A 14,588-nucleotide genomic window follows, 5' to 3' on the forward strand; every position below is an offset into this window, starting at 1 on the left:
TAAACCTTTTAAATTCAAAAACTATTCGTTAAGGGTTTAAAAAGCGACATTTCATTATTTAAAAATTAATTTAAAATAAATATCACTATATTTCCGAGCTGATTTCAGAAAGTCACGGAAATAGAATGTAAAAATAAGCAATTTTAAGGTAATCTAGCAAAAGTTTTTTAACAAAATGTGGTTTACGTATGGTCTACATTATAACTGAAGACCACTAGGTAAACATAATAATTCTTCATTGTTTCCGCAAGAATCTGAAACCATCTACAAATTATAAAAAAATATTATTAAGTAGAAAAGTTCAGTGTAGCCCGAAAACTCACAAGACCAAAAACATCAGAATTTTCAAATTGTTCTTTAAAGGAATAAAGGAATTATTTTTTTAAGAGTAAGTTTAGTACGACAAGCAGGACACCGATGATAGGTCCTGATGGCCGTTTTAATACAGGGGGTGCAGTACACATGGCCGCATACGGTAGCGCTCAGTTCTTTATCATCTGAAAGGGACTCTAAACATATAGGACAAAGTTTTTCTGGTTTTTCCTTTGTTTCCTGCAAAGACCCATACAATGCTTGTTAAAATCGTCATTACTACATATCTACATATATATATATACACATATATTATTGCTCCTAAAAACTTTATTTTTCGAAAACAATTTTAAATACTATAGCAAAGCCGAAAAAAGTATACCATACTGCAGTCACTAGCAGAACGAAGATAATTAATATATAAATTCTATTTTCTTGAAATAAAACATTAGAAACTGCATTTTTCAAAGATGCATTTATGTATGTGGAACTATGGCAGTAATTTCGTGAACATAACGAAAACGCATAAGAGGTCCTTAGGTAGGGTAAGTGCGCGCTTTTCAATCAAACTTTACTCACCCTTTTCTCATTTCCTTTCAGACTATCATCCATTTTAACATCTTTATCCAAGATTTCTGGGGTTTCAATAATCTCAATGGAACTATCAAAGTCTATACAATTACTTTTTTCGGCTTCTATGCGCCGACGTTTATTTTCTTCTTCTTGTTTCCACATTCTACTCCACAATTTAAAAAATAATTACTTTTTCAAAGAAAATGTCGTCAAAAAATATCAAAACATTTGCACATGATTACCTTTCGTAACGTTCTTCTACTTCCATCGAAATTTTATCCCTGTGTTCTGCCACAATTTCGTCAACATATTCCATTACTTCGGCGTCTTTAGGACTATTAATGTCACTGAAAATTAAGTAAAAAATAAGTGAAGGAAGAAATAATTCATTAAATGGTACAAAGCAAAAATAAAATTAGTTCTCTAGTTACATTTACAACTGTAAATGTAATTATGCACGTAAAGTATGCATAATTTTTTAACTACGGAAAAGGTAACTTATTTATTTGCAATAAATCCCAAGACTTCAGTCATTAGTTTGGAGCTTCTTAAGGGGTAATTGTAAAGTTATTTAGCTTAAGACACGCAAAGTACTTTCTTTTATCATAAGTGAAATGAAGATTTTTGTGCACATTTGATTACAAGTATCCCTGAAGAAACCTCAAACTAAGGGGTGAAACGTTTAGATTTATTGTAAATAAATAATATTTTTATTATCTGAAATGGTTCAGATTGGTTGTTCTCTATTAAATATCATATCAGTGATAACTACGAAGTTTTTCTAAAAAGGGGTACATACATTTGAGTTCTTATTGTAATAATAAATATGATGATAATTTGTTATCAATTAAAAATAACATAAATATAGGGTGACTCCAGAGTACGTTTCTTTTACAGACCTTGCATTCTTGTGCCGAGTCGATATAGGTGTTAGAGAGTTGTCGCTTTCCAAATTAACAGCCCAGCTAGTACTTGGAACAGGTTCAAGTCCTACCGATACAGCAATAACATTATTGTGAACATTTTAGTTGTTTTGTTTATTAAAAAATTATTAACCAAGTAATACCTTGACAACGTTCTACAACACTGGTAGGAATGGGCGTTCTACTTTGAATAGACATCCCACCTTCCTTATAATCGACCCGTTCGATCACGTTAGTTTCTGGTGACAATATCATCGATTTCGCGTGCTTTCTAATTATTCTTTGAATCTCGTCTTCGGTTGCCTCTGGGGACTTTATCAATTCGTCCTCTTTGATTTGAATAATGTCGGCTATCGGTGCTTTAGTGCCATAATCGACGCGGTTTGGTGTAATTAAATTTATGTAATCTTGAATTTGCTTGCGCTTTTCTTCGGGCATGTTAACACTGGAGCGAATATCATTTAAAACCTAGCATTTATTTTATATTAGTGATGGAATTTTATTATACATTTTCTTAAAAATAAAATATATAGATATGTAATAGTTCAAGAATGCAATCTCCTCTTTTTATATATTGTTAAAAGAAAATGCAATGGAGTCGTTCTACCCATCAAAATAATTTTACTCCCGCTACTTTAAAAAGTTACTACACAATGGAAACGATAATTAGACATACAAATAAATAAATGCAATAATTGCTAAAATTTAATTAAGAATTGTTAATAAAAACAGCTAACAATTGAAAAAATTAAAATACAGTTTTACATGAACTTACTACATCATCGTCATCATCGGAATCTGGTACTACATAGACATTATTATCTATAACAGGCCTAGGATTTCTTCGTACGCTTTTTTCAACAAGTATTGGAGTATCGTCAATTTCGTAGACATGTATTGGTTTACTATCTTGCATTGCCTGCATTGAGAATTCATAGAGCTAGTTCTTAAATATGTTAGTTTGTAATAAATAATTAATCAAGCAAAATGTAAATGTCATCTAATATTTTTTTGCTGTGCTTTTTGTTGTACTTTATCAAAAGTTAAATATGTAACAGTAATATTGTATAAACAATTGGTAATTAATAAAGAGCAACAAACAGCAAATGGTTACAAAATAAAAACCACCTTTACTCTTCATTTATATACCTTTACAAATAAATTAAAATTTTATTGATAGAAACAATCATGATAAAAAAAACTAGTAAATGCTGAAGTTAAGCATTTTTAATCTTCAAAGTCAGATTAAATTGTTTTTGTGGTAAGTATAAAGACTTAAGATGTTATGTGTAAAATAAAAATAAAAAGGAGTAAAGTTTTATTGACTCAAAAACCCTCAATAAAAACGTTTTTACCCTAAAAATTGTCTATGATTTCCACGTTCATTAAAAAAAGAGGAAAAAATGGAAACTGTATTAATTTCTTACTGTAGTTTTTGTCCTTATTCTTGTGTTATATGGACTAGAATGTAATGACGAAGTTGAGACGCTTCTTTTACGAATATTTCCTCTAGATGTTTTTTTACATGATGGTGAGACTTTCTTAGTTTGAGTTTGAGAACCGTTATTTTGTCTTTTCGAAACATTTTTTCTTAGTTTCCTTGGTCTTGCCATTCTTTTCTTAATTTTAAATTTCACCGATAATGAAGTAAAACAACTTTTAGGCTTGTTAAAAACAAAGTTAACACTCACTTTCTACAAATAATAAAACTAAAACAAGGAAATTTTTATAATTACTGTGATTGTATTAACAATACTATTAATAATGTCACTATATTTTTCTCCATTAAAGGGACTAAATTTCTATAGATGTTTTTACACTTTTTATTTTAATAAAAACAAACTATTTATCTAGCCGATAATTTTTGTGATTACACCATACCAGTACAGCAACATTCGACATTTTGAAAAACGTTATAAACATGTTACAAACCCAAAATATACTAAATAACGCATATGTATATATACCATCAGCTGTACAGATTGCAGAATGAGCAAAAAATAGATAATAAAACAAATTTATGGTCACTGGTGAACCCATGGTGAGCAGGTAAGGTTAGCATATATGTCTCTTATCTATTATTTTAACTATCTATTGTATATCTATGGTATATCTATCACAGATTCATTTTAACTATCTATGATTTTAACCTTAAAAGTCTCTTAAATCAAGTATAGTAAACTGAAAATACATGTATTAATAAAAGTTGAATACCGAAATGTGTTAAATGAGAATACGTTGAGAAAATGCAGTTTATAAGAGCAACTACAAATGTGGTCCTCAGCAATAGCAGTTTCCTGAAGCTTAATTTAGTAAAAACTATCTGGACGTCTAAACCATCGTACTTAAAAGAAGTACGTGAAATTGAAAAGGGCAGTGAACTAATAGTACAAGGAGTAAATTACCCATCACCTAGAGAAAATTACTTGCTTAAGAACACAAATGCATCTGTTTGCCCTATATGTAGCTCAGGACTAGATATTAAACATACAGATGTGTTAATTTTAAGTCAATTTGTACGATCAGATGGCTGTGTTCTTCCGCGAAGGATTACTGGTTTATGTAGAAGACAACAAAAAAGGGTTTCTTCTTTGGTAGCAATGGCACAAAAAGCAGGATTGATGTCCAACTTAACTCCAGCGAACAGTAAAAAGGATCCAAAGAAAAGACGAGGTTGGAAGAAATACAATAAATATTTTGATGAGTCAACTATTAAATTAAAATAAATGTAGCATATTGAACATGATAATGAAAAGTGTACTGGTTTTAATTGAGTTGTGATACATGTTTAAGAAATTAAAAGATTTGTCAAATGTAATGCAGCATATATGCTGTATTTTGTATTTTCAACTCTACTCAATAAATACAAAAAAAAGAGTATTCAATTATGAAAAGTAAATTACATTTTCTTAAGCAGTTTACAGAATTAAAAACGAAACATAGTAGGTATTATACATATTATTCTTTTTACAAATATTCATAAAAAACAGACATATACTACAAGAAATTTCTTATATTCTATCATAGGATTCAGCTGTTGGTACACTTATCGGATTACAACCGTTTAACAGGAAGAGAAAACCATCCTTAAATAAAAAAAAATTAAGGTTTTAGATCAACTACTGTGAACTATTATGTATGTCACTATTATTTCTTAATTAAGTTTTCTGCTTACCCTTACAAGAGATGGTAAGCCAGACCAAAATTCATAATTTGGTATCATTTCTTTACCACGAGCGCCCCTTAAGAAATGTAAAACTAAGACTCCACCTACTAGGTATACAGTTAAACATACAAAAAATATTATAAGTAAAACAGATCCTGTACTTAGACCTCGGTGATATAGTAAGACACAAGAATGTGGGGAAAATAACACCAAATTCTAAAAGTTTACTATACTAATAGTATTTTGAAATTAATAAAACAATTATTAACTTACATATGTAGATGAATCAGGTGGAAGAGCAAGTAAATAAGAATTTTGTAGATTTGTGCAAGCAAGGGTAATTACTGCCGATTGGTTTGTTGCACTATAAGCAAGATATTTTATAAGGAATTTAATAAAAGAAAGAAATTGATATAATTATTAACTCAATTAGAAAAATTGCAAATAGGTATATGTACATGAACTTACATTTGTTTTGGCACTATCAAGAAGTCGATTTCACCATCTCCTCTTTTAAAAGTACCTTCTGTTTTACCAAAACTATAAGTAATATTTTTGTGTCTATCAAATATACAAAACTGAAATTATAAAAATAAAATAAAATACACCTACAGTAAGCACTATGATGTACACAATTATTAAAAATTCAAGAGGTACCTATGAACAAAAAATAATTTACAATAGTATCAATAAGTGCTTGATTTTAAAGTAATAGATATTCAGGAGTAAAGTTATTAATTTAATTTAAGTACATAAGTATTCTTTTGCCAAAGACAAAAAGAATCTGTGAACTTCAAAAACTTACTGACGTATTTTTGCAATTATTTGTAATATTTGGGAATTTATCATTTGGTAGAGTAAAATACGAGCAACCAGAAAAATAGTACGTTAAATTTCCTTTCTCTGCTGTGAGGTACTTTTGGCCATTTGTAATATTTGATATGTTTATGTATTTATCATCATTCATATTGCAAAGGCACGTAGATGTACTCGAACATATTTCTTCTGCTAAATTTGTACACACTAAACTAAACAGTATTAAAAAACAATATAAACACTTAGAAAAATAACTTCCAGCCATGATTCATTTCTAAAATATAAACAAACATTGAGGTTATGAGTTGTACGTTATCATTACGTTATCGACTATGGTATAGATAAGAGATATATGGTTGGTCTATGGGCTACGGTTATCGGCCATATATAGATGCATGCCAGATTCACACGACATATGTGTCAGTTATGACCATAGACATATATTAATGGACTGCCTTAGCCGTATGTCGTTGTAATAATTTCTTGGCTTGAAAAGTGAGAGAGATGGCGTATGGTTTCGGACTAGTGCTATCTCTTTCATGACACGCCTACGCAGTATGGTGAGAGAGATGGATATTGTCCGAAACTTCATTCCATCTTTTTCTTTTGTTGTACCACAATTCTGACCGCTAAGGCATGTCCATTAGTAAACGTCGATGGTTATGACCATAGATAATACTTTAATCTATGGATAATACATATCATGGTCATCAATGAAAAATATTATACATACCAAAATGTTTGTTGAAATAAAAGTATTTCCTGCTTAAATCATATTTATCTTGTATTGTATTGTATTACGTTATATTGCATGATATTTTTAAGTTGATTTGATTTAATAAGGTGTACTGTAATTCAGTTATGTTACAGGTCAATAACATTCTACAAATGCATATATTCTAATGTCAAAAAATATAAGCAGTTTTGTAATTAATAATAAGCATTTTTAATTAAAAGTAAGAAATGTTTTTTCCCACAATTTAATCTTATCATATTGAGTTACATAACATGTTAGTATGCCCCTATAAATGTTAAAACGAAGCACTTGGTTACAAGTTTGATCCTGTAACATGCTGAAGATGTTTTATATAAATTAACTTAAGCATTAAAATGAACGAAAAGAAAGAGATTGTTGTAGTAGGATCCTGTATGATAGATTTTGTTTGGTAAGCAACTAAATAATTTTTCAGTTATTCAATTCTTTGTATCATATTGTTTCATGTATCCATTATGTAGTAATACGTAAAATACACCACATGCGCTGATAAGCGCGTTCTATTTTGTAATTTTTAAGTTATGCACCAAGACTGCCAAAAGAGGGCGAAACCATTCATGGTTACAAGTTCAACACTAACTTTGGCGGGAAAGGAGCCAACCAATGTGTAGCGGCAGCGTACTTAGGGGGAAATACAGCGCTTATTGCCCGGGTAAGCTTAGTTATTAATCAGTAGCGGTTCATTTAAAATTTCCAAAATTGAAAATTTAATTTATTAGGTAGGTGATGATTTATGGGGTGAAAAGTATATTGATCATTTGAAGAAAACTAAAGTTGATACTACTTTTGTAAAGAAAACATCAAATAGTGCAACTGGCATAGCTCAAATTACAGTGTCTGACACTGGTCAAAATCAAATAGTTATAGTGGCGGGCGCTAATACAAAATTATCTGTGGAGGACGTGAAATCTGCAAAAGAGCTAATTAGTTCAGCAGAAGTTGTAGTTTGTCAGTTGGAAACTTCTATTGATGTTGCCGTTGAAACTTTAACAATATGTTCTAAGGTAAAAAATAAAAAAGGTATTACCTAACACCTTGTGTTCCCATTATACATGTATTTTCTTGTTTGTTTGCGTAGATATCTATTTTGAATGCTGCTCCGTCAATAAAAGAATACGAAACAAAACTTTTGTCATTACCCACCATATTTTGCGTGAATGAAGTGGAAATTGAAGATTTTACTGGAGTAACAGTAAATTCCCTTGAGTAAGTACCTACATGTATTTCCTTTAATTTATGTTAAGGATGTTTGCGAGGTATGTCAAAACGCTACGAGACAAATAAAAAATTTGGAAGAACGTTCCTCATTCAATTCTAAAATTCCTGTAAAAATTACAAATTGATTCACTAAACCGTTAAAAAGTTATTGAGATTTTAAAAAATTGTAATTTTACACGTCATTTTATGGAGATTCGTTAACCGAACAGATTAAATTTATTTTTATTAACAGAAAAAAAGCTACCAGAAATTTCAAACTNTAAAAATATTTTAGTTTTGATAACTCTTGATAATTTGGCCAGCGATAATTTGTTTATGCACATCATTTACACCGGCATAAATTTCTGTTATTCTGGCATCTCTGTAATGTCTTTCCGCAGGCATGTCCGTCACATATCCCATTCCACCTAAAATCTGAATGGCATTGTGTGAGACGAATGTTGCTGCTTGACTAGCAGCTAGTTTTGCCATTGACGATTCTTTCGAAGATCTTACTGGCTCGTCACATAAAACTGCCGCTCTCCATACTAAAAGCCTGGCAGATTCTAAAGCTACAGCCATTTCTGCTATCCTTAACTAGAACAAAGAAAAAAATAAAAAACAAAATGATTGTAAAAATGCACTTCTTTAGAAGTTGATGTACGAAAATTTTAAATGATATTGGATCCTAAGACCTGTTGTTTGCAATAGTAACACGATGATAGTATTTAAATTACCAATAATTATATTTGACATTCTTCTCTTTTTGCGAATGTGATTAATTAAAGTCAAAATGGGGCAAACATTTTATTTTTTTTTTCTAGGCTAATATACAGGTGGAAAGTTTTGAGTACCAAGTACATATTTATTTTAATGGAAGAATTAAAAGCTTTTAGTTGTACTATCCGTTTGTCACCATGTAGATTATTTTAATTTTTTCTAATTAATGTGTATGTATGTTAGCCATTACTGCTATTATTTATGTAATTGTTAATTATGTCTAGTGTCAATTCTTCTATTAATATGTACCTGTTACTCAAAACTTTCCACTTAATTTTTACTAACTTAAAATGCAATTTTATGTGAAAGCATCAAACGTTATTGATGAATTGTGATAAGACGACATTTTGGGTAACCTTATACAATTTAAAAATATACCTGAACAGCTTGCATTTCGTTGATAGGACGACCAAATGCCTTCCTTTGTGACGAATAATCGACAGCACAGTCCAGAGCAGCTTGTGCAATACCAAGTGCTTGAGCAGAAATTCCGACACGAGCGTTATCAAGTTGACTCATTGCAATTTTAAAACCTTCTCCAACGTTACCTTTAAAAACATTTTTCAATCATCTAACAGTACAGTTGAAGTAGAAATAATATTACCTAATACATTTTCTTTCGGTATTCGAACGTCTTCAAGGATTATATTACAAGTAGACGAGGCTCGTATCCCCATCTTGTCTTCTTTCTTTCCTAGAGATAGTCCCTGATAAGGTAGAGGAATTAAAAAGGCAGTGATACCTAAAAGTCGTTTAAACTACTGAACGTATTCTAATATTATGGTACCTATATGTACTGTATACCTTTGTGCTTTTGCTTTTTATCAACTGTTGCAAATACCACTACTGCCTTCCCTTCATATCCACTAGTCACCCACGATTTTGTGCCATTGAGGATATAATGATCACCATCTAATATCGCAGTTGTAGAAATTGCACCAACATCACTACCGGCGTCTAAGAAATGTATAAAAAAATATTTCTTTTTTACTCAAAATTTAAGAAATGGTACCGGGTTCGCTTAGGGCAAAACAGCCAAGCGTGCCGCCAGTGAATGGTCTCAGAAACGTTTCTTTTTGCGCATCAGTGCCCAATCTATCCAGTAAATTTACGTAAAGGCAATTATGAACAGATACAATGGTACCTGTACCACCACATCCTCTAGCAATCTCTTCAACTGCAATAGCTAGTGATAGACTATCCAGATTTGAGCCACCCCATTTTTCTGATACATTTATTGATAATAAACCAAGTTCGCCTAGTTTCTTAATCTAAATAGAGAAATAATTTTTGAATCTACATAAAAAATCTTAAGCTACTAATATAATTTTGCATACTTGCTCAGTGGGAAATTTGTGCTCTTTGTCGAGTTGTGCCGCCACTGGCTTCAACTCAGACTCCGCAAAATCTCTGCATGTTTTCTGTAGCATTTCATGTTCATTCGTCAATATTATGCTAAAATATCGTATACATTGTGGCAATGTTCCTGAAAGATTTTTCGTAAAAATTTTAATAACTATATAACGTGTCCAAAGGCAAGTTTCAAACGTTGAACACACTGTATATGTACATAAAAGTAACAAGTCCATTTTTTATTTTTAATTCAAATTAATTTAATATTTCAATAAGTAAACAAAAATATACTTACTATTTTTTAAAAGCTTTGTTATATTTCTCAAAGCCATTTTATTAACTGTAAGGTTGGCAGAATCTTAACTATCGCAGAATTAAACGAAAATTTAACATAATAAGAAAGTGAGATAAACTACATTTTTACCAAACCTTATTTATTGTCATTAAATGTTGAGCTTCAAACGCATATATTATCTCTTTATCGTGTTGTACATATTATTACGTAATTTATCATGTTGTAACTGTTAAATATATTTAATTATCAGATTCTCTGTAAATATTTATTCCAAAGTAATGGAAACATAATATGTTTTTATTGCAATTGTACATACAATATGTCACACGTAAAATTTGAAGTGTCTTGCAGTGTAACGTGCCATTTGTATAATGCGTTTTCTTTTTAACTAAATAAGAATTCTTGAATGTTCGTTTGTAATTAAATACTACGATAAACGGGTCATTTTTGGAAGAAGAGAAAGACGTAAAATTTCATAGTTTTTATTACTGAAAATTATAGTCGTTTAACTTAAAATATATAAAAGTANCAGCTAACAATTGAAAAAATTAAAATACAGTTTTACATGAACTTACTACATCATCGTCATCATCGGAATCTGGTACTACATAGACATTATTATCTATAACAGGCCTAGGATTTCTTCGTACGCTTTTTTCAACAAGTATTGGAGTATCGTCAATTTCGTAGACATGTATTGGTTTACTATCTTGCATTGCCTGCATTGAGAATTCATAGAGCTAGTTCTTAAATATGTTAGTTTGTAATAAATAATTAATCAAGCAAAATGTAAATGTCATCTAATATTTTTTTGCTGTGCTTTTTGTTGTACTTTATCAAAAGTTAAATATGTAACAGTAATATTGTATAAACAATTGGTAATTATAACTGAAGACCACTAGGTAAACATAATAATTCTTCATTGTTTCCGCAAGAATCTGAAACCATCTACAAATTATAAAAAAATATTATTAAGTAGAAAAGTTCAGTGTAGCCCGAAAACTCACAAGACCAAAAACATCAGAATTTTCAAATTGTTCTTTAAAGGAATAAAGGAATTATTTTTTTAAGAGTAAGTTTAGTACGACAAGCAGGACACCGATGATAGGTCCTGATGGCCGTTTTAATACAGGGGGTGCAGTACACATGGCCGCATACGGTAGCGCTCAGTTCTTTATCATCTGAAAGGGACTCTAAACATATAGGACAAAGTTTTTCTGGTTTTTCCTTTGTTTCCTGCAAAGACCCATACAATGCTTGTTAAAATCGTCATTACTACATATCTACATATATATATATACACATATATTATTGCTCCTAAAAACTTTATTTTTCGAAAACAATTTTAAATACTATAGCAAAGCCGAAAAAAGTATACCATACTGCAGTCACTAGCAGAACGAAGATAATTAATATATAAATTCTATTTTCTTGAAATAAAACATTAGAAACTGCATTTTTCAAAGATGCATTTATGTATGTGGAACTATGGCAGTAATTTCGTGAACATAACGAAAACGCATAAGAGGTCCTTAGGTAGGGTAAGTGCGCGCTTTTCAATCAAACTTTACTCACCCTTTTCTCATTTCCTTTCAGACTATCATCCATTTTAACATCTTTATCCAAGATTTCTGGGGTTTCAATAATCTCAATGGAACTATCAAAGTCTATACAATTACTTTTTTCGGCTTCTATGCGCCGACGTTTATTTTCTTCTTCTTGTTTCCACATTCTACTCCACAATTTAAAAAATAATTACTTTTTCAAAGAAAATGTCGTCAAAAAATATCAAAACATTTGCACATGATTACCTTTCGTAACGTTCTTCTACTTCCATCGAAATTTTATCCCTGTGTTCTGCCACAATTTCGTCAACATATTCCATTACTTCGGCGTCTTTAGGACTATTAATGTCACTGAAAATTAAGTAAAAAATAAGTGAAGGAAGAAATAATTCATTAAATGGTACAAAGCAAAAATAAAATTAGTTCTCTAGTTACATTTACAACTGTAAATGTAATTATGCACGTAAAGTATGCATAATTTTTTAACTACGGAAAAGGTAACTTATTTATTTGCAATAAATCCCAAGACTTCAGTCATTAGTTTGGAGCTTCTTAAGGGGTAATTGTAAAGTTATTTAGCTTAAGACACGCAAAGTACTTTCTTTTATCATAAGTGAAATGAAGATTTTTGTGCACATTTGATTACAAGTATCCCTGAAGAAACCTCAAACTAAGGGGTGAAACGTTTAGATTTATTGTAAATAAATAATATTTTTATTATCTGAAATGGTTCAGATTGGTTGTTCTCTATTAAATATCATATCAGTGATAACTACGAAGTTTTTCTAAAAAGGGGTACATACATTTGAGTTCTTATTGTAATAATAAATATGATGATAATTTGTTATCAATTAAAAATAACATAAATATAGGGTGACTCCAGAGTACGTTTCTTTTACAGACCTTGCATTCTTGTGCCGAGTCGATATAGGTGTTAGAGAGTTGTCGCTTTCCAAATTAACAGCCCAGCTAGTACTTGGAACAGGTTCAAGTCCTACCGATACAGCAATAACATTATTGTGAACATTTTAGTTGTTTTGTTTATTAAAAAATTATTAACCAAGTAATACCTTGACAACGTTCTACAACACTGGTAGGAATGGGCGTTCTACTTTGAATAGACATCCCACCTTCCTTATAATCGACCCGTTCGATCACGTTAGTTTCTGGTGACAATATCATCGATTTCGCGTGCTTTCTAATTATTCTTTGAATCTCGTCTTCGGTTGCCTCTGGGGACTTTATCAATTCGTCCTCTTTGATTTGAATAATGTCGGCTATCGGTGCTTTAGTGCCATAATCGACGCGGTTTGGTGTAATTAAATTTATGTAATCTTGAATTTGCTTGCGCTTTTCTTCGGGCATGTTAACACTGGAGCGAATATCATTTAAAACCTAGCATTTATTTTATATTAGTGATGGAATTTTATTATACATTTTCTTAAAAATAAAATATATAGATATGTAATAGTTCAAGAATGCAATCTCCTCTTTTTATATATTGTTAAAAGAAAATGCAATGGAGTCGTTCTACCCATCAAAATAATTTTACTCCCGCTACTTTAAAAAGTTACTACACAATGGAAACGATAATTAGACATACAAATAAATAAATGCAATAATTGCTAAAATTTAATTAAGAATTGTTAATAAAAACAGCTAACAATTGAAAAAATTAAAATACAGTTTTACATGAACTTACTACATCATCGTCATCATCGGAATCTGGTACTACATAGACATTATTATCTATAACAGGCCTAGGATTTCTTCGTACGCTTTTTTCAACAAGTATTGGAGTATCGTCAATTTCGTAGACATGTATTGGTTTACTATCTTGCATTGCCTGCATTGAGAATTCATAGAGCTAGTTCTTAAATATGTTAGTTTGTAATAAATAATTAATCAAGCAAAATGTAAATGTCATCTAATATTTTTTTGCTGTGCTTTTTGTTGTACTTTATCAAAAGTTAAATATGTAACAGTAATATTGTATAAACAATTGGTAATTAATAAAGAGCAACAAACAGCAAATGGTTACAAAATAAAAACCACCTTTACTCTTCATTTATATACCTTTACAAATAAATTAAAATTTTATTGATAGAAACAATCATGATAAAAAAAACTAGTAAATGCTGAAGTTAAGCATTTTTAATCTTCAAAGTCAGATTAAATTGTTTTTGTGGTAAGTATAAAGACTTAAGATGTTATGTGTAAAATAAAAATAAAAAGGAGTAAAGTTTTATTGACTCAAAAACCCTCAATAAAAACGTTTTTACCCTAAAAATTGTCTATGATTTCCACGTTCATTAAAAAAAGAGGAAAAAATGGAAACTGTATTAATTTCTTACTGTAGTTTTTGTCCTTATTCTTGTGTTATATGGACTAGAATGTAATGACGAAGTTGAGACGCTTCTTTTACGAATATTTCCTCTAGATGTTTTTTTACATGATGGTGAGACTTTCTTAGTTTGAGTTTGAGAACCGTTATTTTGTCTTTTCGAAACATTTTTTCTTAGTTTCCTTGGTCTTGCCATTCTTTTCTTAATTTTAAATTTCACCGATAATGAAGTAAAACAACTTTTAGGCTTGTTAAAAACAAAGTTAACACTCACTTTCTACAAATAATAAAACTAAAACAAGGAAATTTTTATAATTACTGTGATTGTATTAACAATACTATTAATAATGTCACTATATTTTTCTCCATTAAAGGGACTAAATTTCTATAGATGTTTTTACACTTTTTATTTTAATAAAAACAAACTATTTATCTAGCCGATAATTTTTGTGATTACACCATACCAGTACAGCAACATTCGACGCACAT

The 14,588-nt window shown here is 30.2% G+C and overlaps 6 protein-coding genes across 6 annotated transcripts in view; 2 read left to right on the forward strand and 4 right to left on the reverse strand.

Annotated features, from left to right (window-relative positions):
• Positions 1 to 12: 12 nt before the first annotated feature.
• LOC112903940 lies at positions 13 to 3,797 on the reverse strand. Its single transcript, XM_025976403.1, has 7 exons — positions 3,236 to 3,797; positions 2,584 to 2,727; positions 1,952 to 2,276; positions 1,785 to 1,875; positions 1,128 to 1,232; positions 892 to 1,048; positions 13 to 552 (listed from the first exon to the last, which is right to left on the reverse strand). Exons 1-7 carry the CDS (start codon positions 3,419 to 3,421, stop codon positions 358 to 360), a joined length of 1,203 nt encoding a protein of 400 aa, XP_025832188.1. The 5' UTR covers positions 3,422 to 3,797; the 3' UTR covers positions 13 to 357.
• A 140-nt stretch (positions 3,798 to 3,937) lies between these two features.
• On the forward strand, positions 3,938 to 4,693 carry LOC108734928 (28S ribosomal protein S18a, mitochondrial). Its single transcript, XM_018466697.1, has one exon. It carries the CDS (start codon positions 4,055 to 4,057, stop codon positions 4,532 to 4,534), a length of 480 nt encoding a protein of 159 aa, XP_018322199.1. The 5' UTR covers positions 3,938 to 4,054; the 3' UTR covers positions 4,535 to 4,693.
• LOC108734927 lies at positions 4,689 to 6,131 on the reverse strand. The gene is made up of 5 exons (XM_018466695.2): positions 5,780 to 6,131; positions 5,443 to 5,514; positions 5,248 to 5,338; positions 4,984 to 5,190; positions 4,689 to 4,894 (listed from the first exon to the last, which is right to left on the reverse strand). Exons 1-5 carry the CDS (start codon positions 5,821 to 5,823, stop codon positions 4,820 to 4,822), a joined length of 489 nt encoding a protein of 162 aa, XP_018322197.1. The 5' UTR covers positions 5,824 to 6,131; the 3' UTR covers positions 4,689 to 4,819.
• A 463-nt stretch (positions 6,132 to 6,594) lies between these two features.
• Positions 6,595 to 14,588, forward strand: part of LOC108734919 (ribokinase-like) — a 14,923-nt gene continuing 6,929 nt past the window's right edge. Inside the window, exons 1-4 of the mRNA XM_018466684.2 lie at positions 6,595 to 6,956; positions 7,085 to 7,217; positions 7,285 to 7,569; positions 7,644 to 7,771. Of these exons, the coding sequence (XP_018322186.1) occupies positions 6,901 to 6,956; positions 7,085 to 7,217; positions 7,285 to 7,569; positions 7,644 to 7,771 (602 nt within the window). The 5' untranslated portion in view covers positions 6,595 to 6,900. The remainder of the gene's footprint in view (positions 6,957 to 7,084; positions 7,218 to 7,284; positions 7,570 to 7,643; positions 7,772 to 14,588) is intronic.
• On the reverse strand, positions 8,050 to 10,373 carry LOC108734917 (short-chain specific acyl-CoA dehydrogenase, mitochondrial-like). The gene is made up of 7 exons (XM_018466682.2): positions 10,191 to 10,373; positions 9,880 to 10,028; positions 9,555 to 9,813; positions 9,347 to 9,499; positions 9,147 to 9,284; positions 8,921 to 9,090; positions 8,050 to 8,359 (listed from the first exon to the last, which is right to left on the reverse strand). The coding sequence occupies exons 1-7, from the start codon at positions 10,225 to 10,227 to the stop codon at positions 8,054 to 8,056; spliced, it is 1,212 nt and encodes a 403-aa protein (XP_018322184.1). The 5' UTR covers positions 10,228 to 10,373; the 3' UTR covers positions 8,050 to 8,053.
• Positions 11,078 to 14,576, reverse strand: LOC108734918. Its single transcript, XM_025976398.1, has 7 exons — positions 14,110 to 14,576; positions 13,458 to 13,601; positions 12,826 to 13,150; positions 12,659 to 12,749; positions 12,002 to 12,106; positions 11,766 to 11,922; positions 11,078 to 11,426 (listed from the first exon to the last, which is right to left on the reverse strand). Exons 1-7 carry the CDS (start codon positions 14,293 to 14,295, stop codon positions 11,232 to 11,234), a joined length of 1,203 nt encoding a protein of 400 aa, XP_025832183.1. The 5' UTR covers positions 14,296 to 14,576; the 3' UTR covers positions 11,078 to 11,231.

The sequence above is a fragment of the Agrilus planipennis genome, unplaced genomic scaffold (genome assembly GCF_000699045.2).
Source record: "Agrilus planipennis isolate EAB-ADULT unplaced genomic scaffold, Apla_2.0 scaffold84, whole genome shotgun sequence".
Lineage (NCBI taxonomy): Eukaryota > Metazoa > Arthropoda > Insecta > Coleoptera > Buprestidae > Agrilus > Agrilus planipennis.